At 32.4% G+C, this 24,973-nt stretch overlaps 4 protein-coding genes across 7 annotated transcripts in view; 2 read left to right on the top strand and 2 right to left on the bottom strand.

Moving 5' to 3' along the window:
• The first annotated feature begins 2,228 nt into the window (after nt 1-2,228).
• Nucleotides 2,229-6,266, top strand: LOC132700560 (E3 ubiquitin-protein ligase RMND5A). 2 transcript variants are annotated; one of them, XM_060667961.1, is made up of 6 exons: nt 2,389-2,565; nt 2,620-2,866; nt 2,917-3,224; nt 3,358-3,626; nt 4,750-4,904; nt 5,620-6,223. In XM_060667961.1, the coding sequence occupies exons 1-6, from the start codon at nt 2,430-2,432 to the stop codon at nt 5,681-5,683; spliced, it is 1,179 nt and encodes a 392-aa protein (XP_060523944.1). In that variant the 5' UTR covers nt 2,389-2,429; the 3' UTR covers nt 5,684-6,223. The 2 variants fall into 2 exon arrangements, with proteins under 2 accessions (XP_060523943.1, XP_060523944.1); XM_060667960.1 differs by lacking the exon at nt 4,750-4,904 and having other exon boundaries at nt 2,229-2,565; nt 5,620-6,266.
• Nucleotides 6,267-9,007: 2,741 nt separating this feature from the next.
• Nucleotides 9,008-13,639, bottom strand: LOC132700576 (heat shock 70 kDa protein cognate 4). The gene is made up of 4 exons (XM_060667988.1): nt 13,489-13,639; nt 12,841-13,049; nt 11,661-12,778; nt 9,008-9,833 (listed from the first exon to the last, which is right to left on the bottom strand). Exons 2-4 carry the CDS (start codon nt 13,043-13,045, stop codon nt 9,201-9,203), a joined length of 1,956 nt encoding a protein of 651 aa, XP_060523971.1. The 5' UTR covers nt 13,046-13,049; nt 13,489-13,639; the 3' UTR covers nt 9,008-9,200.
• Nucleotides 13,489-17,464, bottom strand: LOC132700577 (transmembrane protein 161B). Of its 2 annotated transcripts, XM_060667989.1 has the most exons (9): nt 17,076-17,464; nt 16,658-17,026; nt 16,520-16,599; nt 16,239-16,454; nt 16,064-16,180; nt 15,868-16,008; nt 15,142-15,316; nt 14,815-15,084; nt 13,489-14,761 (listed from the first exon to the last, which is right to left on the bottom strand). In XM_060667989.1, exons 1-9 carry the CDS (start codon nt 17,076-17,078, stop codon nt 14,642-14,644), a joined length of 1,491 nt encoding a protein of 496 aa, XP_060523972.1. In that variant the 5' UTR covers nt 17,079-17,464; the 3' UTR covers nt 13,489-14,641. The 2 variants fall into 2 exon arrangements, with proteins under 2 accessions (XP_060523972.1, XP_060523973.1); XM_060667990.1 differs by lacking the exons at nt 16,520-16,599; nt 16,658-17,026; nt 17,076-17,464 and having other exon boundaries at nt 16,235-16,376.
• A 682-nt stretch (nt 17,465-18,146) lies between these two features.
• Nucleotides 18,147-24,973, top strand: part of LOC132700307 (glycerol-3-phosphate acyltransferase 3-like) — a 59,339-nt gene continuing 52,512 nt past the window's right edge. For both annotated transcript variants that reach the window (XM_060667506.1, XM_060667505.1), the window contains exon 1: nt 18,147-18,468. In XM_060667506.1, the coding sequence (XP_060523489.1) occupies nt 18,316-18,468 (153 nt within the window). In that variant the 5' untranslated portion in view covers nt 18,147-18,315. The remainder of the gene's footprint in view (nt 18,469-24,973) is intronic.

Raw genomic sequence — 24,973 nt, forward strand, 5'->3', positions numbered from 1 at the left:
TTTCAAAAATTAAATGTCTACCTTGTAAATAAAGATTATTTTGTGTGTGATTTTAAGATCTTACACACAAATATTTTTTAAGGCACACATATAGTATACATGTATTGAAACATGATAGAAATAGTTGGGTTCTAATAGCACTCCTCCCTTCTCCTTCTTTTGTTAAATGTTATTGACCATGACCTTGGTTGAAGCAATACGCAAAACAAGAGTTTAGCGCACTTCCAGAAACAACGATTTTATAATGGTGTACTGTTCTAAAGTGAGACACACTGCACGTGCGGGAATCATTGAAATAAATAAATGCATATTGTTTAAATGTTTCTTCTTCTCCTTAACTGTGAAATGCTCAATTATGCACTGATTGATAAGACTAGCCCAAAGTGTCACAATAAAGTGACATGGAGCTTTTGAAAAACTGCCCACCGATAGTTACAAACAGTCCAATTGCACAAGTTATAGATAAAGCCATATAGCTGTTAGATAATATAGTGGTGAAACTACGGTGGCAATTGATGCGCCACAGGTGATTATTAAATTTTCGTAGAGATAAGAACGACCTTTCGCACATGTCTTTAAATTTCACGAACTAAACAGCACATTGGTCAATTTTTTTCGTTCTAAAGTGAGATATCTCCACACTTGACTGTTTTTCTATTACGAATCTATTTGACACCCAGTTTTTTTTTTAATTCTACTTTAGAAAATTGATAATAGAATTTTCTTCACTTTCCTTAAAATACAAAATTGCAGAGTTCTGCCACAAAAATATAATTTCTTCTCATATCAATAAGGTGAAGACCTGAAATTAGTGTAAAGTTTACCTTTGTCTGCAAAATCAAAAATTATTTAAATCCTATGTGAAAAATAGAAAAAATCAAACAGTTGTAGAATTTTTGGATGCCTAAAGATGTTTACTTTAGTAAATCAACGTTGTTCAAATCGTTTCGGAACTTTTAACTTGTGTAAATGTTTGCCAACGAATTCGTCAAGTGGAATTAAAAAACATTAATTTAGTTTTAAAAAAATTAAATCAATTCTAATTGCGCGATGGTGCCAGTAGCTTTTAAACTTTTAATTCTAATTTAATTCGCTAGTTTTTTCAAATTCATTTTAATTATAATACTTTCCAATAATCAAAATTACTTACTAAATTTGTTCAAGGAGCGATTTTCCACAGGGTAATTCAACAGAGTAAAATTTAAAAGGATTTTCCGTTTGTTCAGTCTGCAAACGTCCTTTTTGACGTAAAATGTTATAATATCTCTAAAACGGTGCAATTTACGGATAGGATGTATATGAAATATATCTAAAATTTTCTGAAAAATCAATAAAAATATAGACCATGGAGGAACTATACTTGATATTACCATTAAAAGAGACTCATACAAGAACATCAGGTATCTGAACATGGAAATAAATTATGTGGGCAAAATAAATAAATAACGATTTGAACGTTTTGGAGAAATTGGATTTTCTAAAATTACGTCCCAGTTTACATAATTCCAAACGCGAGATGAACCACCATCCACGACAACAGGTAATTCACAGAAAACATTGACATTCCCGTAATTCCTACTAGTACCCTATAGCGGCGTCAACCTAAACATGATAAGAGTACGAGAAAATGAATAATTGGTTTCTACAGCATACTTCGATGGCGCCACAAATCTCGATTTCGAATAGAAAGTAATCTGATATCTTTTACACGAATCCCTATAGATACTTGAAATATAGCATATCCCTATGCTGCTTATGATGAAACTATGAAAAACAAAATTAAGTAACTAACATGGCCGCTGACAGATCATCAAAAAGTTTGCATGCAGTATTTTCTAAAAATATGTTCAGATCCTATTAAATCTTCAGGAAAAAGGAGTTCGTAGGTGAAATGTGGCATGCGGGAGGATTATTCCCATCTCTACGAAAATATCATAGCCACCTCAATTTTTACCGTAGTAGGGTCACTATATTGACTAATAGCTTGAATAGAGTGAATGTCTCTCTTCAAAATTTCGTTGGTTTTAAAAGTGCCTGCCCTATCAAGAGAAAGATGATAAATAAAATTAAAATAAAATTCTGCAGAAACGAGCAAATACAAATCAAAAACTATCCTTTCCTGGAGTTTCCACCATTTCAACAAATCATAGTAGCAGTCGTCTTGCAACTTTGATTATTAACTGACCAAAGTCACACTCATATATCTATGGCTACCGCTGGTATCAGGTCTTCAATTTTCCGTCGCGTGGCCTTAATTGAATTGGCCAATGTGGTAAAGTCATTATACCGTCGAATTATATTATGCAAAGGTATGTTTGCAGTAAAACTGTAGCTCTGGTCTATGATCAATTTAAAACATAAAAGTTTGACACATGGCATGTACATGACGATTTGAGAATTTGTTTTTATTGCCCGTTACGAAAACAAACATGGAAGCTTGTTTGGCTGTTGAGAAAGATGTCGACAAAGTTTTATCCAAATTCGGTGCCATCAACGAACATTCCAAGCGCGTTCTTTCTGATATCATTAACCATATTGAGAATTTGAAGCAAGAATATCACAACGGTAAGAGATTGAAATACAAATATCACGCTATTGTCTCTTTGTCTTTATTTTTAGCACCAGAAAATCATGTCTTAACAAATGTTCAAATCAGTTTGCTTCAACAAGAAATGGCGAAAGTAAAGGAAACTATTTCACGTTTGGCAACTGAACATAGAGATTTGCATAGTACAGTGTCCAAAGTGGGCAAATCAATTGACAGGAATTTCACTGCTGATTTTGCCGCATGTAGTCGGGACGACGTATTCAATCACCCTGAAAAAATACAGATCATCAATAAAATAATATGTCAACATTACTATAGGTAAATATAATTTTAAATCAATTTTTGTTTTTTTAGTGGAAAATTTTTAGGCAAGGAATGCACGATGTTGCAGATGTGTTAGCGATGGAAGGCGAAATACTGATTGAGCCTCATGAAAAAGAGCCATTCACTGAAGTACACCACATTTCTGATAGTTTGAAAAACAAAGATTTAGAACCACTGTTAGCTTGGGCCACTGTTCATCATGAAGCTTTAGACGCACAAAACTCCTCATTGGAGTTCATGATCCATCGTCTAAAATACATTGAGTTACTTAAAAAGGGACCAAATTTTCAAAATGAAGCAATTGCTTATGCACGAACTCATTTTAGAAAATTTGTTCATAAACATGAAAAAGGTAAAGTTAAAAACGGTTTTTATTTCAGAATTAACCATTTTTCCTCTACAGAAATGTTTATACTCATATAAAGAATAAGTAGAAAATATTGAGGTAGGTAGGGGATACTTCTTGACACATCTGGTTTTTTCAGATATACAAACATTAATGGGAATGTTATTGTATGTTCCCAATGGTATCACAACGTCGCCATACAGTACCTATTTGTATTCTGAAATGTGGGGTGAGATCTATGAAATGTTCATAAGAGATGCATGTCAACTACTAGGAGTATGTGTAAACAGCCCATTAATAACCTGTATTAACTCTGGTTGCATGGCAATACCAGCTCTCCTTAATATCAAACAAGTAATGATGCAGAGGCAGGTGACCAGTGTGTGGAATGTCAAAGATGAGTTGCCTGTAAGTTTTTAAACAAATTTGAGAGGTCCACTTGTAATTAACTCTGATAGAGAGCTGTTTTCAAGTCTCTGCTATCCCCACTCTTGAATTAGTTGCATTAGTTGTACCAGTAACAGTGTAGATATAACAAAGACAATGCAATTCACAGTAAATTACATAATTTCCAAAAGTATTTCTCTAAATTATCCTGTCTAGTCAACTTTATTACAAGTTTGTACCTACTGTGTGTAGGAGTTCAATGTTTGACCATAATCCAAAGTTGCTGGCTCTATTTACTCTATCTGCCAGCAAGTATTTGGATAGTTTCTGTTATGCTTATGCAACAATAGAATAACAGAAACTATCCAAATTAAGCCGGCAACATTGGATTACTATAAAACCCTTTTCCTGTGTGCACTTTTTTTCCCGATTAGTTTTACCTTTAAGCCAGGTCTGACAGATGACTAGCAACAATACAAAAACAATTTTAAAAAATACACATATACATATACCCAATGTCAGTGAAGAAATAATTGTAAAAAAATGAATAAATTTGAACTTTAGAGATGTTATATAAAGAAAGTATTATAATAATAATAAAGTATATCAAATAACTAATTTAATAACACTCCGGTTTTACTTGAAGTGAAATTAACTCGCTTATTTTAAATGAAACACTCTGTATATTTTGAACACTAATATGACAGATATTTATAGAAAAACATTTTATAAAAGTTTATTATTGTTACTGGCGACGTTTGTTTGATTCTGCCAGAGTAATTTTTAGAATTGATTAAATGAGGTGTAAAGTCTTTATCAGTTATTTTGGAACTGACCACCTAGTGTGCTTTAGCTAATGCCTTTTTAAATGGTGGTTACTATTGTTTTCAGCTGAATAGCTCAAAATAACAGCTGTCTTTTTTCTTGGGATTCTATAATTAAAAACCTCCTTTAAAAACTAACTGCAAAAATTAACCTTCTCTATATCCATAAAGCAATATAGAACAGTAACAATACAAACAGTTCAGAATTTCAAGCAAGTATCTGCGTTGCGTTTGCGTTATGACCCCAATTTTACTAGTTGTCCTCTCAAAATTTGTTATTTTATCATTTTTTGTTTTATGCTTAAATTATGTTGTTTCAGATTGAAATTGACCTTGGCAATGAAGCAAGGTATCATTCGATGTTTGCCTGTCCTATTTTAAGGCAACAGTCAACAAAAAATAATCCTCCTATGAAACTGATATGTGGACATGTTATATCCAGAGATGCTCTTAATAAACTTTGCAACGGAAATAAGTATGTGTTTACTTATAAATTATTATAACAGCAAAAACCAAGTCTTTCAAGTATGAGCATATCAAATAATTTATAGTTTGAAATTGCTGTACAGAGTGACAAAGCCTGTTGACTGTATTCTAAAAATTTTCTGACTACAGAACTGAAAAGGGTATTTTAATTTTTTTTTGGAATTTTTGACAATTTTTCTATTACCTAATAAAAAAAGATGCATTATCAAACTTAGATAAACCTAACTCTCCGTATCTGTAAATAAAGTTGTAGGATGTGTTAAAATGTTTCAGTCTTCTATAAGTACATTATAGCAACTTCCTACAAGGCAAAGGAATTTTGTAGAAAATGAATTGAAAAATAATTTCAGATCCTCATTACTTCCGTCACTACTTAAAATTGTTATATTATGCTACGTATGTTATGTTATGTTGGTACCTGGTATTACTTTTTTCACTTTTGTGAAATAAATAGCTGATTGTTAACAAAAATATGAACAATGAACAATAAAAATTTACTAAAAAATGATTTGATAATTTTTTTTAAATAGAATATTTCATTTTATAAAATTTGTGAAATAAAGTTCTTTTAGTTAATTCATGCATTAATATATTCAATTAAAAAAATATAATAACAAAATCATAATACAAAGTAAAAATGTGTATAACCCATGAACATCTATTATTATTTAGCATATTTTTAATGTTTTTTTTTTTAATTTCAGGTTAAAGTGTCCCTATTGTCCAATGGAACAAAACCCTGCAGAAGCAAGGCTAATTTATTTTTAACTTTTTTTTTTCAATTTTAATGGATATATACATATATATTTGTTTTACAGATTTGTTAATTGATTATAGGGTAGTTCAATAATAGACAATTGAATTTTGCGCAAGTTTCAAAACAAAATGGAGATGATTATTATGGTGATTTAAAACTCTTAAAATTTTTGTCCAAAAAATCTACCAAATAGAGCTCAAGTATAAGAATCTTGCCTATCATTAGTTACTTGGATTGATTCTAATATTCTGGTGTGGAACTTAGCTAGCGAGACTAAAATTTGAAATAAATATATGTTTCTGAAATTGTGAAACTTGTGATCCTTCATTGATCTTATTACTGCCGTTTTATATGCTATTAAGCAGTGATTTTTCTATGGTTTGTGTTGTATTTGTGATCTCTTTCTAACTTGTTGAAATTTTTTTCAGAATAAAATATTTATATTAAGCATCCTTATTCATTTTAATCTTTAATTTTTGTCCGCCTCTAAGATTGATATCTTAAATTCTGTTCACTCAAGAAACCAAATTAGAATAGATGATGTAGAAGCTGAAAGCTTTTAATTTTCCTATTCTGCATTTTTAATTTTTAACATAAAGCAATGGTTTTATTTAAAATTTGATACTGCAGGGTTAATCATCTGTACATTATAGCAAGTCAGAGTAATAATATTGTACAATATTAAAAATACAGTTTAAGTATAAAAAGTAAAACAATTAAATATAAACACTACGTTACAATATAAATAACAATACATTTTAAATACAAAAAAAAGACAAAGATAATTAAAAAATAATAAAAAGATAATTCCTTTTTGTCGAAAACAAAAATTGCTATCAAGGTATTCTTGAACGGAATAAAAAGAATGGACAAGCAGGTATTGCTTCATTGTTGTTTTAAATTTTTTGTTGGAGAGCATTTTGATAGATGTAGGCAGTTTATTATACAGAGTGTAATTCAAGGAATTAGAAACAGATTTCGTTAACTTGTGTAGCGGGATAGTGATCAACTCAAATCTTGAATTATAAGAGTGGTTTTTACTGGTGGATGGCAAATTTGACTTTTTATGATGAATTTCTATCACAGTACAATAAATAAACGTGCACGGCAAGGGCATAATTCTGTGTCTCAGAAATACAGTGGGCACGATGATGCAGACCACACATAACCCTAACTGTTCTCTTTTGCAATCTAAAAATGGTCTGTGCTGCCGTACTGTGTCCCCATAAAGGGATTGCATAAGAAATTTTTCAATGAAGGAGTGCAAAATAACAAATTTTACGGGTGTCAAATGACTTACATGATATATATGACGTCAAAGTCAAAGTGCGTTTGAAATAACTCACTCAAATGCGCATTTTAATGATGTCAAATCAGTTAATTTTTAAACAAAAACCTTCAAAAGAAAAACATATCATATACTTACTTACAACCTAACGAAGGCTAAACTAACCAAAACTAATCGAAATTTTTTTTAAGTAAATTTCGGTTAAAAAGACGCAATTTTCAAGGGGTTAATTCTTCAGATCATTTAATGGAAAAAGTTCCTATAAAAGATACAGGTTGATAACGATTTTTTTTTAACTAGTTCAAATATCTTCTCACGGATTTGTTCTAAATTTGACAGCGGTGTTTCCGAGTGTTAAAGTAGCAGTTTTAGTCTCTTTATTTCAGGAAAGTATCGAAATTAAATTAAAGCCAGTGGCGTACATTTTTATCAATAAATTTTATAAAGTTGCCGCCTGTGTATCGCCACTGGACCAAATCTTGGACCTGTATCTTGGAAAATTTTATAAAACGATCTGAGAAATCACCCCCTTATTTATTGGCTCGTATTTTTTAAAACCCTGTATAAAAGTCACACGAACACAGAAGAAACATTCAAAAATTTTTAGGCATCTCGTTACAAAACACCGTCAGTTTTTCTATTTATAAGTGCTTGGCTGTTGATAGTTCTTTCTATTTATAAGTGCCTTGGCAGTTGATAGTTCAAATGGTTGGTGTTGTACGAGTTGTTAGTCACAAATTCTATAACTTTTCCTTCATTTTTATCGAGAAATATCATGACCCTTAATAGAATGTACCAAAAACACCCGGTATCTTTCCCATAGACGCAACTAAATTTTAGTGTTGGTCAAAAATTTTGTTGTGTAAATCCATGACGGCAATTTAAAGTACTTGGGAAACCGGAAATAAGTTTTCCTTAATAAGATAAAAACTTGATGGGAAAGACTATGACCAAATTTATCCGAAGAATGCGAGGTTAATTTTTATAAATCATGTATGAATGAACAAAGGGAAATGCAGATCACTTTACAGGTGTACGTCCTTTAAAGATTAAGTAAGGAAATATTCTGACTATACTCAACGATCACCAAGTACTTCTCGGTAATTTGAAAACTTATAACTTCTGGGCTGGATTCCCCTCAACTTGCCCATAAAGGAACAAATAATACAATTGAAGGAAAAAATAAAAGAGCGAGACCCAGGAAAAGTCGAAATGGGTCAATAAAATAGAAATTTAAGGAAAGAGAACTAGAGAATCTCAGAACGTAGAACGTTCTAAACCAACATGTATATACCGGATGGCGCACAATGGATAGTCTATTAGAAGTATCTGGCGAACGGATCAACGGATTTACTTTAAATTATACACAGCGATGTAAAAGGAAGCAAGCAAACAATGTTGCCGCTTTTATATAAACGTGGCAAGATTTTGCTTAGTTTAAATGGCACCACCTGTATATCATTTCATTTTTAGATTCTACTAGAGAAACAAAGTAAATTTTGTTCAGGTTTACCTTTTACCCATGCGTTACCGTTATCATAAAAAATCATATTAGTTGCGTGCTTTAATTGAACAGAACGCCGAACCCTTGCACAAGCTTAGGCATTTATTCCTGCCATACCATTTTAGATGGAACATAAGATTTTGTACGGCAGTTCCGTGAATTTTCTTAATTTTACGCATTATCAAAATTAAATGAATGAACTTCTTCGAAAGGCAATTTTCAATCAATCAAGACAGAAAATTCTTTCCTGTCAAGTTTCAAATCTCCTTTGTAAACAACGTAAATTTAAATTCGACACTACCAATTCATTGCAACAAAAATGAATAGAGCATTCTATTTAAAATAACAAAATTATGACGTGTATCCTATAAGTGGTAGTTTTTTTTAAATCTGCAGTTTATACAAATCCTTTAAATCAAAGACCAAAAAATTCCCTCAAGTTCAATAGAAAAAAAACCTAGGACTATCGGCTGACCTCTATTTTTCCAGGTCCTAATTAAAGCCAAAAGTATACCCTAAGTAAGGGGCAATCAAACACCTTCAGCTCGTCGACTTGTTTATTAATGTTTAAAAAAAAATCGTTGCGATTTAAACTTGAACAAAAAAAATCTTTGGTGGCCGAAATTTTTAAAGTTGACAAGGAGTACAGTAACCGAAAATAAAATATCAAAGCATTGTCCGCAAAGAAAAATTATAATACTGAGTCAAACGACGGATGATCGAAGACTTGTTCGATTTAATCGACTTCTTCGATTGTTGGTCCGGCGCCTCCGGCTCCCGCTCCCGCTCCGGGGGCGGCACCGCCAGCTCCAGGAAAACCTCCCGGCATACCGCCGCCCGGCGCACCTCCTGCACCCTGATAAAGCTTGGTGATGATGGGATTGCAGATATTTTCCAGTTCCTTCTGTTTGTGCTCGTATTCTTCTTTTTCGGCCAACTGGTTCGCGTCCAACCAAGCGATGACCTCGTTGCACTTCTCCAAGACGGTCTGCTTGTCGCTCTCGCTAATCTTGTCCTTGATCTTGTCGTCTTCGGCGGTACTCTTGACGTTGAAACAATACGATTCGAGAGCGTTTTTGGCCGAGATCGTGTTCCTCTGTTTCTCGTCCTCATTACGGTATTTCTCAGCTTCATTAACCATGCGTTCGATATCCTCTTTGCTGAGACGCCCCTTATCGTTGGTGATGGTGATCTTGTTCTCCTTGTTGGTGGACTTTTCGATGGCGGTGACGTTCAAAATACCGTTGGCGTCGATATCGAAGGTTACCTCGATTTGAGGAACACCTCTAGGCGCGGGTGGGATGCCGGTCAATTCGAATTTACCAAGGAGATTGTTATCCTTTGTCATGGCACGTTCACCTTCATATACCTGCAAACGCAGAATTCTGATGAGCGAATGTTTAAAAAACAAAACTTTAAATTTCAACTGCATTTACGAATCTTCAGATTTTAAACTAATCACAAGAGTAGCTCATAAACTCCAGTCTGGCATGACATTTAAATATCATCATCTAAATTTTTTGGACCCGATATTTCGAATCTACACTTCAAACGACACAACAGAAACTTATTATTATTAAAATTAAAATCACTTTAAAATGCCTTATTGGAAAATTTCAACAGAATCACGCTAGCAGATGAAAAAACAAATAAATTCAAACATTTTTTTTTCGAGAATCAACATCTTTAAATGTTTCTTGTGATGACACCACTGGTATTCTGGAAAAAAATTAGTTGATGTGCGAAAACCAACGATCGGACAATTCGTAATCATTATTATGTCTTCTTAACATTTTTGAAGATTGATAAAGATGATAAAAAAAAATATTTCCGCTTTAAATTGTTTACAAAAAAGCACTTGATGGTTGAATTTATAAAAAAAATAAGATTTAGTCAACGTTTCGGCAAATCGTGGACCATGTCACACGTTACACAAGAGACTATTATTAGTACTGAAGGAGGCAAAAACTCAAAAACGTAGACTATACAAAAAAAATATTTTTTATAAATCCAGCCCAAAAGCCATCAAAATTCGTGGATATCGACATAGAAGCTGTTGAATTTTTGCTTATAACTAAATTCCTTGTTTTATGATGATATATATAACTTCTTCCCTATTTACCTCTGGTCCCTTGGAAAAAGAGTCAAACAAAACATTGATGGTAGTGTTTTAAATTGTGGCGCTTTAAATTAGAATTTTTTAGGTCATAAATTTCCCGGCTAGATAATGACTACATTTTGCCAAAAGTAGTGAGAAAAAATATAAATTAATTCCCTGAGAACATGAGTTTATATACCAGTGACATGAGCATTGAGCATTTCCAAGCATAATTCTACTTTATACTCTCTTTGAACAATGAATATTTATGGCAATTAAGGCATATAGAATATTGCACATTCGAGCACTGAGCACTTTCGTTTCTATAATTTTAAGTTTGATCAGGCTATTTTAAATTTTGTTTTTAATATGTGGCGTTGCATTTTTGTAATGATTATTAGTTCAATGCATTTTCATTATACAGGGTGGTCCAAATTATAATGGGGAAACTTTTAACAAACAAAAAAATAGTTTTTCAGTATTTTTTAAAAATCTCTTTGCCTTTACTTTGTTAATAAAATTAGTTATTAAATTATCAGTATAATTTCTATGATTGTTATGTAAATAACACGTTTCATTTTCGTTTTGTATTGATCAGGGCATTTAAATTTATTAACAAAATTGCGATAAGCCATTGGCATATTTTTTTTATTACTTAAATTGTTCAAAAAGCGGTTCCACGCCACTGATTCCCATAGAAACAAGTTTGTCTATGCTGTAAATTTGTCTTTGAGTAGAGATCACACCTATTAACGTTTAAAAGTGAGTATGTAGACGTTTTTTTAAAAACAAGGAAAAGGATTTTTTTTTTCGCAATATTTCAACACCCTGTTCTCAAAAACTATTCCCTTTTGAACTTTTTGAATTATTTTATTATCAATAAACTTCTAGTTTCTCCATTAGTGTGGTTCATGAGAGTAGATTATTGCTGAAGCTGTGGGACCTTGTTCGGTCATATTCAATCGGCAAAGATTATTATTATAAACTCCCGAACATCAATTGATTTGAACAATTTAAGAACACCTGGGCAAATTTAAATTCAAAGACTAAATTTTATTTCCTGGAAATGAAGTGAGTCACCAAATATGCGATATTTACCTGAATAAGTACTCCTGGCTGATTATCCGAGTATGTGGTAAAGGTCTGGGTTTGCTTGGTGGGAATGGTGGTGTTTCGTTTGATCAAGGCAGTCATCACGCCTCCTGCCGTTTCGATACCCAACGACAGCGGAGTAACGTCCAGCAACAGCAAATCCTGGACTTCTTCGGACTTGTCTCCGTGTAAAATGGCGGCCTGTACTGCAGCTCCGTAGGCCACGGCTTCGTCGGGGTTGATGGACTTGTTCAATTCTTTTCCGTTGAAGAAATCTTGGAGGAGCTTCTGTACTTTGGGGATACGGGTGGAGCCCCCGACGAGGACGATGTCGTGGACTTGGGCTTTGTCCATTTTGGCGTCGCGTATGGCCTTCTCGACCGGTTCCATGGTGGAACGGAACAAATCGGCGTTCAATTCCTCAAAACGGGCACGGGTGATCGAGGTGTAAAAATCGATGCCCTCAAACAGGGAATCAATTTCTATGCTGGCTTGGGTGGATGATGAAAGGGTACGTTTCGCCCTTTCACACGCCGTCCTCAATCTTCTTAAGGCACGTTTGTTGCTGGTCAGGTCTTTTTTGTACTTGCGTTTGAACTCTTGTACAAAGTGGTTGACCATTCTGTTGTCGAAATCTTCACCACCCAAGTGAGTGTCTCCGGCAGTAGATTTCACTTCAAAAATACCATCTTCGATTGTCAAAATTGACACATCGAAAGTACCACCGCCCAAATCGAAAATGAGGACGTTGCGTTCCCCGTGCCCTTTTTTATCGAGACCATACGCGATGGCAGCTGCAGTAGGTTCATTAATAATACGTAGAACTTGCAGACCTGAGATGGTTCCCGCATCTTTTGTGGCTTGACGCTGTGAATCGTTAAAGTAGGCAGGCACTGTGATGACAGCGTTGGTAACATTTTTGCCCAAGTATGCTTCTGCAGTTTCCTTCATCTTAGTGAGGACCATGGAGCTGATTTCTTCTGGGAAGAATGTTTTCGATTCTCCCTTGTAGTCTACTTTAATTTTGGGTTTCCCATTATCATTCACCACGTCGAAAGGCCAGTGTTTCATATCCGCTTGTATTGCGGGATCGTCGAACCTACGTCCAATTAACCGCTTCGCATCTGAAATATGAGCGTACAGTCAGCAATTTTACTTTCTTGACAAGTTGTATGCGCAAACTAACCAAAAACTGTGTTGTTGGGGTTCATGGCAACCTGGTTCTTAGCGGCATCTCCGATGAGACGCTCGGTATCTGTGAAGGCGACATATGAAGGTGTCGTCCTGTTACCTTGGTCATTTGCAATAATTTCGACCTTCCCGTGCTGGAACACCCCGACACAGGAATAAGTTGTTCCCAAATCAATACCAACTGCTGGTGCTTTTGCCATTTTTCTGTAACAAATTTAATATTTAATTTGTAAAAAATATTTTATCGCCATTGGCAAGCGTACAAAAATGGCGCCAAAGTTATACTTTCCAAGAACAAATATATGAATAATAAGACTTTTATTCCGATTAGATAGGGAGTCGATTTATTTTAATTCATCCGTGGCTGACGCATCGATGGGAATTTTATGGCAACCAAGGTTCACCGATTTCCGTCAGCAACAACCTTGAACCACCAGAACTAACGCCCAACCGTTAATTTTTAATTACCCAAACTGGCAGATAATGAAACATATATCATGAACAAAGAATACTCATAAAGCAAATTATTGCAGCGAAAGACACAAGCACGTGTCTTAAAAGGGCATTACGTCTTTTTTTCAGTCAGCAACGTCAAAAATAATCGTATCAATAACAAAAACGATAAATATCAATTTCGGCTCACCTTATTTTATTACTTTTTCGATTGAACACACAACTTTAAATACGAACTTAAAAATTAGTTGTAACCTACAACAACTGCAATGAACAAATCGTGAAAAATTTCGGAAATGGCCGATTTTATACGGAGGTCAAACCAAGCTTCCAGAAACTTCTAAACGTCAACCAATAACGCACGTCATAAAATCAAATTCATGCCTCTTCTTATTCGCTCCGTAAAAGAAATATTTCATTCATTTTTTTTTCTAAATGTGTGCTGCTGAAAATTAATAATTTTTGCTATTGATTTGCTAAAGAGTGAATAAAATATCAATATTTCGTCTAAAATCGTTTGAAAATTCTCATGAAAGCAGTTTTGGCGGCAACTTTTAAATTTAGACGTGCTTTCCTGGATATTCTGGTTGGTTAATTGTCTCGTAGATCGTAGATGTTTCCATAATCTTCTATAAAAATGGAGAATTTTTAAGAATCCGAACTAAACTATCCAATATTGTATTTAAAAAATAAAAAGGATAAATGTTTCATGTCGTTGTCCTACAATAGGTATAAAATATTTCCTGCCCGTTCAAATTTTTCTGAAGTATTCCCTACTAATTATAACCGAATTTAGAAAAACAAAAGAACATGGCACGTTTTTTGTTGCGTGAAACAGGATGTTACGTAGACTGTAATAATAATGAAGGGAAACCGTTTCTTTGAATGTATATTTTTAACTTCCAGAAAGAATTGCGGAAAAAAATGATAGCATAGCCGTACTTTTTTTGTACTAAAAATAACATTTCAAATTTTAATTCAAATCAACCGCAACATATTTGGATACTATAACTTGATGTCTGTGAGGTATTCTGATTTTAAATCAATTTAAGTTTTTGTATTTTTTTCCACTCCTAAAATAGGCTTTCCTTAACCATAACTATTAACATCACACACCTAACGCAAAGTAATAAATGGCATGAATAGAAGCATGATTGAAGTTTTCCACTATGCGCAAATGTCTGTATTGTACTGTGTTGTTTTGGGCAGGTTGAGGTAGATAAGTTAATAAATATAATTACATACTGCGCAACCTGCAAATATATTATATTTTGTAAGCACAATATGTGGTTAACTACATGCCTAATCAAAAAATCAAAGAAAGTTTCAAACAAACTTTAATATTAAACAATAGAAAAATAAGATTGGTAAATCAGTCCTACAGAAGTTGTTGCAAAATACAAAAAACAACACCACCAAGTTGCAAATCCCAAAAGACCTTTGAAAATGCTTGCTGTAAATATCTGAAAAATAAATATGCATACCACCACAGAAAACTTAAGTTATTTGATCTTACTGCTTTTAAACTTTCTAATTTGAGATGGAAGACCTCAACGGATTCTGAGATTGTGCCGCTGTTATCCGCCAAATGGAAAGGATCTATATTCAACTTAGAAGAAGCTGAATTATTTTGGTCCAATATCTCAAGACCAGAAACACCACTGTATAACCAGTTCCACTGGTATTCACTGAGTGTTTTGTACATAAGTGTCAAGAACAAGCATATAATAATAGGCGCGATGTATTGTAAAGTCACCACGCATAAGTAGTAAAATACAGCTGCAATCTGAAACAACAAACAAAATAAAGACAAGGCATGAATAAAAGTAATTGTAATATTCACTTTTTTTTGAAATTCTATGTTAGTAATCCTTCCAGCCTCTTTCTTCTGCTCCTCAGTTCTGCGATAAGCCATATCTAAATATGCTTGAAGATACCAAGGCATCAGAGCGATTTTCAAACACATAGTAAATACTATGGCTACCAATCTGGCTACCTCAAAACTTTGTTCAGTCATTCTGCAAGTTTATGGTCTTCGTTTAAAACAACTTCACAGTGTCATGTGATTGATGAGATCAATGGCGACAATATTTATGAACTTAGCCAAAACATAAAACAGGATGCCTCACATGAATCTATTGATTGTTGTCGAACACAATGGAATTAGAGGCACAGTGCTTAGGAGCTAACAGCATACAGTTATGACAAGCGAATTGGAAATTATACTTATGGGTCTACCGCAGGTCACAGTATTAGGACACTTTCTAATCTATCTGTTAAGGGACTGACATTATTCAATATAAATCAAAGGCTTATCTCATATGCAGGCGATACTGTTTTGCTGTTTAGTAAAGGAATGTTGAATGCTAATCAACTCCTGAAGTGAATTTTATAATTTTTTTTTTTTAATATTTGGGACCTACATTATATATGTTGCCTTTTAAAGACTGAGAAATAAAATAAGTCTATTTAAGAAGAAAACTCGTAAATTTATATTTGAAAATCAACATCTTACTGGAAATTGCTGTTAAACGAAGAGAAGAATTCAAAAAAAAAGAGTAATACTTACAAAGGAGCACCTCTCCCGGAAAATACTCTCACCGTCAAGTAATCCTTCGTAACAGGCTTAATCCAAAGGACAACCAGAAGAAACGGCAGTGCAAAGCTAACATTCAATAAAATTTGTTTTAATCGATTTTCTCTAAAATATCTGAACAGAACTACAGTTAAGTGAATAGTTTCGAATCCAGAAACTTGGAACATACTTTAGCAAGTCCCAATGCATCTTAGCTATCCTTAATCCTGGAAATGTGAATAGGGCTCCTAGCATTCCGCACCATAAGGCAAGACAAAATTTGATAAATATCTTTGAAGCAGGGCCACTACAATGAATCGACATAACTCTACCTGATATTAAAGTAAAGTAGATTATTAACCTACGAAGAACTCAAATCCTGTTTGTCTAAAAACAGAGAAGCCGTCCTGTTAAAAGAGGTATATGCTTCCTCTAAGCCAAATTCCAAAATATTTTCATCAATTATTAAGGTTATCATTGAGATGAGTAAATATATAAATCCCATCACAATACAAGTGGACCTTTCTCCCACAGATTCTTCACCTTTAAAGTACTGGATTGTAAGACCTGCTAACAATTTTCTAATAGTTTATTAAGGAGATAAAATGTTTAACAATTATAAGAACAAAACGATAAAAAAGGATACTTTGCAAAGAGAATTACTAACAAACACCATATCATACTTAAATTGATTTCATCCTTTATGGTAAGCCAAATCTGATATACCTGAAACTCAAGAACAATTATCAACACTTCTTTTACCATTTTAAATATTGCCTCGAACCTCAGTAATCAAATAAACCATGGCAGCATATAATGCAAAGTCGACCAACCATTGGTATTCACTGTAATAACGCAAATGAATAACATCTAGATGTGATACTTTCGCAGTTTCTAGCTGCACATTTATTGATCGATCAATATGAAAAGTTTCAGGAGCTTTTCCATTTTGGACAATTTTTCCCCCTTTTCTGTTTTTATTTTTTTCTTTAGGGATATTAGCCAATTGCCGCAACTCTGCATCGGTTGGATATAAGTAGCGGATCAAGCCTGTAGAACATAATAACCATCTTCCCAAAGAAAAGTGAGGCCCTATTTTTTGAATTATGCTTATTACCACAAGAGTAGTAACTAATTGGGCTCCCAAGAGTGCCTATAAAATAAAAAATATATTTTTTGAAGAAAATAAACTAATTACTAACCATTATTCCAGTCAAAAAACGTTATTTCCACATCCTTTCTTACTCTTCTATTTATAGTTAAGTCCCCTGTCTCATAATGACAACCAAAATTACTATTTTTAAAACGCAGTGGGGGCCAAATTTGATTGCTTCCAACTACTTAACCAAAACTAACCAAAACTATTTAAGTTTGGATGTGTAATTGGTGTGTCGCAATTTCATATAAATCAAAGTTCTTTATTCATTTTTCTTTTCAATTTCTTCCCTTGTTTTCTACAATTTTACCAAAAGAAATGTTCATAACTTAACCCTAGATAATGTTTTAGTGATTACTTCTCCTTCATTTTTTTATGCAATTATTGACGCATAGATTAGGATATACAACAATTTTTCCAATGTTGACGATTGTTTCGAAAATTCAAAGATTTAAATTTTTCTCATAAGCTTAATTATAGTAGCCAAAATAACGGAATCAAAAATCTAAATTACTAGCATAAACTTGATTCATGTGGGATAGGTGACCTCAGTGCACCAGTAAACTGTCGCTGTAAACTGGAGTAAATATATAACCGCTAATGCTTTTTGTTTTATTGCTGTTGTCTGAGATTTTACAGACAATTTTTTAATCCCAAAATATGTAATTCAATAGGCAAGACTGTAATAATATGTTTTGCTTGTTGTTGTTGGCGATTATAAGGCCACGTTCCGAAATCACTAACCGCTGAACCCAATCGTTAATGCGAGGACTGAATAGAATTAATAAATTACCCCTTTCCCACATAATTGCTATCAGTATTTATTCTGATCAATCTATTTAATTGTTCGCTATGCATTAAGTCAAGTTAGTAAATAATTCGTTAATTTGTTAAACAAAATCAAAAACATCAGAAAGAAAATAAGCAAGTAACAGGAGTGGAAACGAACAGAAAACCAAGGTAAGAATTTGAACCAAATTGGCATATGCGATTAATTGATACGGAACGCAGCTTATTGCTTCTTCCTCAGGGAAATACAAGTAAGTTTGTCAACGCTGCATATTGAATTTCCAATAAGAATTTGGCTTCGATTCGATTTAAATTGTAATTTATTTTCATTGCTTGTTCTGTGATTCGTGGGTGAAGGTAGCTGTTGGTTGTCCAAAGAAGATTCGTTAGACAATGCGTCGCGTGTTTACCTTTAGTGTGTCAAGTGAATAAATGATGATATTTTTCCATTAAATATTACAATTGTATAACCTTTTGGTTAAATTTATTCATACGAAATGGCGGTGCTACTTCCAGCCCTGGAACTTATTGGTTCCATCCTATTAACGCCGTTTTTGATGCTCTTACTTTCAATAATATTTCTGGCATCAATCGGAAAGTCTTTGGGAGTTCGAAGATTGTATGTCAATTTGCTGTTGATGATATTCGAGGTAAGTGTACATAATCGTTTCGTCATACTTTTGTTTAGCTTACACTAAGTGTAAATTACATTATTTATACCTTCAAATCTCAAAATACGGATTCTACAATAATCATTTTTATTTTTCTAACAATGATTGAGTTTTAAAATTACTTAAATGCGCTGTACTAAATGCTGTAATGTGGGTTGCACTCGTGCATGCAAACTCTGTAAATGCCTGATGAGAATGGACTTAAACAATGGTTTAGGCTCTTGACTAAAGGTCATCCTCATTTTTTTAGATAATTTCATAAGTATTGTGCATTTGAAAACCATTTAGGATTAATAACGTTCATCAAATTCTTGAGGATAAGCAGTTGGCCAGCCCAGGTTAGGAAGTTTCATTAATGTTCTATTTGTCAATTTTTATTTGATATATGATCCGGGTATTCTTTGAATGCCAATTCTTTTATTGGCTAATAGATTTATGGCCGAATTTATGGTTGTTTAAATGGCCCAATAAAAATAACAACCCGCTATAATTATTATCGATAGATGCCATCTTTAGTAAAATGTTTGAAGTTTTGGATACAATATGTACATGCCTAAAGATTTTAAAACAATTCAAGGCCCATTCTTAACCAGGTAGTTTTTTTTAATTTTTGATGTCAAGGTTACCGCAGATACATTGTTGATTTATTTGGTTACATTTTTGTGACAATTTTAGTAATTTCGTAGATAATTATTCTTAAGACTATTGAGGGTGATTTTTGTATAAATTTGGCATTTGTCTGGGCTTTTTTGTACGGGTTGGCAACAATAACTCACCAGATGGAAGCATTGATTGATAAAACATACATGCCGAATTTTGTTCTATAAAGATAGGGGTACCGATGTGCCTACTTATCTACTACTACTATTTAGTATAAAAAAATCCTTTTTTTTTTCAAAAAACTAAGTCCAGTTATACCTGCAACTGGTTCTAAGAAACGTTTTTGATAAGAAAATATTTATATTTTGCGTAGCATCTATTACACTTAAACTTTATAAAATAACTATAGATAAACAGAAAACGGGTGAAACGATTTTTCACAGGTTACAAGTTGTAATTATTAATCGATTTTATTGGAGTGTCGTTCTACAGAACCAATTTGTAGTTTCTTGTGGAGGGTCAGGCTGTTTTATTTTATAATTACATACTGAATAAAACGCCGGTATTAAAAAGGCATTTTCAAAACTTAACTTAAACTTATGTATATTACTTCGAAGCTCCTTGTTTCACTACCAGAGGGCGCAAAATTCTCAATATAACTTAGCTTGTCATTTTCTAGTGACTTTTTCCACTCAAGTTAGGTTAGTTTTGTTTAGTGAGGTTAGGTTAGTTAGACTATTGGTTAAATTGGTAGGTTTGATTAGGATTAGGTTGTTTGAGATATGACAGAATCTCATAGACACATAATAATAAGAAAACAGTTGGTCGCGGAAGTATCCTAAAACTTAAAATTTATTGTCTGTGAGGCATAATATAAGAAAGTAGCGCATGTTTGATGAATGATACGAGCCGGTAGAGGCAAGAAAATCTTAGTTTGGTGCCATAAGCCACCTTTTAGTTTGCATAGTGGCTTCAAAATATTTAAATTTAACTGAAGAAACCATTACAAGTTTAGAAGTATTCTGGTATATTCCAAAAGCCTTTATTTTTTTATGCAAGCTATAAATGCGAGATAAAATTTTACATTGTATGCCCACTAGGTATATCTCGTTTTTTTTTAATTTCAAGTGCTTGATCTTCAAAAGATTGTGTAGGATATAGGATTCAACGGAATGTTACGAATTCAATAAGTAAAGGTATTTTTAAAAATTGTGGCCATAGGAGTCGGTAATCTACATCTATCTACTGGGACCATACATCAATTTTATTTTTAAGAATTAAAAACGAAGAATCTAATTTGAGTTATTGCAATTGTATACAAACTTAGCAGCTTTTGGAAAATATGTCACTAAATTAAGGCTTATTTTTAAGTGGAATTGTATTTGATTGGAACAAGAAAAAGATTAATTCTAGACTTAAAAGTAGTATTACTCTTTTGAATCGTATCGGAGTATTATGAAGGTTTGAATGTGTGTGAATTTTATTATTGTCAAGATGAAAACTACGGTGTACAGGTTAAGTAAACGATATTTATTGGTTTCGAAAGTTATTAGAAAATGGTTGTAAAGAAGTCGTAAAAATTGTTAGGATGCAGAATTGAAAATTATTTTAAAGTATACAGTGTAGCTCAAAAAGCGTGACGAATAAAACATACTTTTTTTTTTTAAAGAAAAGCCATATTTTTAAATTGTGTTTTGAATTCGTTGTGAAATTCTTCAACTTTTTTATTGATAATAATACATATCTAAACCTAATAGTTCCTCCAATATTTTAATTTTTCTACTAAATCCAATCAATATGTTCTGAAAATAATTTACAATATCTTCATTTTGAACAATGCAACAATACTTTTCGACCCTTTAATTGTATTATTTTGTCTCTAACAATCAGTTTGTTGTTATAACCGAACGAATTGTTCTTTGTTTAAAACGTATTCTAGTTTTTTGCTTCTATCTCCAAAACTGTCCAAAATCGGTACATCAGCAAATTTAATATGGTTATAATTGTTGAAAGCTATTTAAACTATTTTTAGAATTGTTGTGTTTTGCTAAATTTTTCAAAAATCTTCAAAACAGCTCAAGACAGCTGTAATCGATTAAAGAAACTATTGGCAACATGGACCCGAAACTTCATATTTTTAGGTGTAGATAAATTTTCATGACAGCTGTTTTTTGCTAAATTTTCCAAATAATAATTTTTATTAATAAACCAGAATCTAAAAATTTCATAATAATATTAATAATAATAATATAGTGCTTTGGATTTAAAAAATGAAGTTGGTTTGAGTAGACATGGCAACTCAGCAATATCCTAAATATTTGAAAAATAACTTCCTATGGCAGCAAACTATATGCTTCTATAACTAGTTTCTTATTGCTAAAGAATAATAAAATGTGAATTTTCAATGACAAGGATCATAAATTAAACGGTATTCCGTAAGGTTCAGACAAATTGCAATGATAGTTGCCGATAAATTTCAGACCTGTACAATATATATTATTTTTAAAAATCTATTAGTTACAATACAACTTCATTTGTAACCCAGTCCAGAGTCCACAGAAATCCAGTGCTTTCTAGCATGTTAACAGCTTCTCACATTCTTTCTTCTATTTGGCAGTCTTTTTATCCTTATTTATTGGAGTTTTTTTTTCTTTCTGTACTTTTTAAATTATGTGGAAAATATTTTTATTCCGTTGTAATTAAAAAACTGTTAAGTAAGAATAATATATAAAAAAAGTGGGAAATAGTATTGCCATTATAATTTCCATAAAATTTCAAAACATATTGAAATGTTTTTCAAAACTTTGTGTATTTTTTCTTCAATTTTTGATTATATATTTTTTTCCATGACAAGGGTTATGTTTAACACATAACCTTAAAAATGCCAAGTGAGTTTTGTGAATTCAACAAACGAAGGGAGGATCATACCCTGGAAAAATTTTCCATCCTTGAATCATTAGTTGAATAAATACTATAAAAAATTGAAATGAAATATATGAAATAGTCTTGCAAATAGTAATTTTATCACATATTGTTTTTTTAGATTAGTTTAATATTTAAAAATTACGGCAATTTTTAAAAATTCAAACGCCAATTGGGAAACCGCGTGCATAAAAAATAGTTCACATAATTTAAAAGGCACAAAATTTGCCATCAATAACTGGTACAGTATGTTCATAGATATAAGAAAGTGACTAACTGATACGAATTAAGGAAAGACCCGGCAAGCGGTAAGAATGAAATATGGCCGAACAGGTCCGTACTTTGCTTAGAATTTAATTATTTGGGGTTTTGTTAGGAAAGATACTAAACAATAGTTATTTATTTATGTATGTATTTATGTTTAAATCTAAAATAAAATTACAAATGATCTTTATTACCTACTTATTTGTTTTATATTATTTGCAATATGGATATGCGATTGTTCTGCTTTTTCTATATGTTTAACAGAATTTGCCCAATTTTTTGGAGAGATGTTAAAAACTTCGGTTTCTATAAGTTTGAGGACATTGGAGTTAACACTGGAAAAAAAACATTGTTACGACGAATGGCAGATTTCAGTTGGTACCAAACATGTTCAATGGGATTAAATATACAGTGGAAAGATTTTTTGCATAATTATCACAGACGTATTCATTTTATAAGTTAAAGCTTTGTATAACCTCAATTAATTGCTTTTTGGTATAATCTTCGTGAAAATAAATGTCGTTATTATACATGTAGTTTTGGATTATTGCTTTTGTGTCACATGAGGAAGGGGTTTTAGTCACCTGTCTACTGTCATAACTTGTATTGTCCATCACAATTACGCTATTAGGATGACTGTTTGGAACTAGTTTGTTTTTAAACCAACTTTTAAATAAATCAACGGTGGTGTCTTCATGGTAATTCAGATAAGAATCTTTAATACTTTTCGCAGACAGAGAAAGTCCATTTGGAATCCAACCATATTTAGAGCCAGCATGCAAAATAGTTATTCTTTTACCTCTTTTTGATGGCGCGTTTGTTTTACACTTATCAGTTGAGTCAACCCAACCCTTTTCTGGGGTATCAAAAGTGTCGAACCAGGTTTCATCCAAGTAAATAATTGGCGTTTGTTGTTCTCTGTAAATCCTATTTTTTTCTAGATATTCCAGTCGCCATTTCCGAATTCTAAAATATTCCATTAAAACTTGCCTTTTGTCAATTTTTTTAAATCTGAAACCCATGTGTTGAATACATTTCCATAAGGTAGTTCTGCCACATTTAACACCGGTTTCGTCTTTTTCAAGCCTCCTAATTAAGATATCTAATGTAGGCACGCTTTGTTCTTCGTATAACTGGTAAATTTTACGCCGTATTATATCTTGATCACTTTCATCCACATTCGAGAAAATGTCAGCATCGCTGAAATGGGATTATTTACAATTTTCCATACAGTTGATGTTGGAATTTTCGTCAATGTGGCTGTTTCTTCTAAAGATGCTTGGTTGCTGGCACCACGTTCAATGAGAGTCAAATAAACATTATTTATAAGTTCCTTAGTCTCAATAGAATAGTGTTTTCTACATTTGGGAGGAAGCATCTTCTGAGATACACTAGACTCGCACATATTTAGCATATTTCGCACACGATTCAACACACGCTGTATTACACACGAAATAAGAATGAATACTAATAAACTTAAACTAAGTAGTATACCAAACCACAGAATATTAAACACGGGGAGGTATAAAATTAGTTTCTATTACGGACCACAATTTTGCATTGTATGTTAATGACCACCCATTCCCATTCAAAAGCAATTGGTCACTTTCTTATATCTATGAACAGACCATACTCGAAATGCATCGGCAATATCTCAATATACTATTTTTAGGATATTAGGATTCTGGAAATATAGGTCGCGATTTACCCCTTTTGACGGTTAGTATTTTTATTTCTAATTGTTTCCTTAATTTAAATATTCCCTTGGGTTATTATAAAGGATATCCAAATAGTATGTCCAAGTAATATATTTCGTTTATTGTTTGTTTTAGAGAAAAATGTTAAATGCAAAAGTTCTAGATGAGACTAAAAGAAACAATTTAAAACTATTTTCAAATATACTGGGTAGTTCACAATATATAAACAACTAAACTTACATTTTTTAAAATGGAACACGTTGTATGTTATTGGATTTGTAGATACCCCCTTTTATACTCAATCACCCAATATAGGGTTGTTTGAGTGTTTTCTGATTTATGGCGTATTTGTTTAATACCCTATATACTTGTCTTGAAGTTAAAGTTGAAGTTGAAAAAAGAAAAATATTAGTTTTCGTGAAAAAATCAAATGGACGACGATAAGTAAAGTGAAACTTAATTAAACAGTTCTTTTTTTGTTTTGCAGTTTTTGATCTTAGCTTTTAAGTAAATATTGAACTATTGGGAATATTGATCCACTTTTAATAATATCCCCAGTGAAAAATAATGTTTTAATTGTTTTCCAAAAGTTGCACGGTTCATAATTTAATTTTTGTTTAAATCTCGGATTTAAACTTTCGCATTACATTTTGTATTAATACGCAACGAATGCTATTATCTGAAAGAATTATACTTAATTATACTAAATTGTAGACTTTTCCCGTTCAGGTAATATTTATTTTGTTCTCAATCTTTTGTGATATTTTCGAACGGTTTGATAATTGTCAGTATTTTGTTCTTAAAAATACGTATAGTGCAAAAAATAATAAGTTTAGGTATAGGGAGTGTTTAATAAAACTGGAAGAGGATTAATATGAGTAATTAATGGAAATTATATTTGATTTTTTGACGAAAATTAATATTTTTTATTTTGACTCACCCTGTATAAAAGATTAGGACTAACTTCAAGATGAGTATAAGATGAATGGCCATAAGTACGA

This window comes from Cylas formicarius, unplaced genomic scaffold (genome assembly GCF_029955315.1).
Source record: "Cylas formicarius isolate icCylForm1 unplaced genomic scaffold, icCylForm1.1 PGA_scaffold_4__25_contigs__length_36172078, whole genome shotgun sequence".
In the NCBI taxonomy this organism is placed as follows: Eukaryota; Metazoa; Arthropoda; class Insecta; order Coleoptera; family Brentidae; genus Cylas; species Cylas formicarius.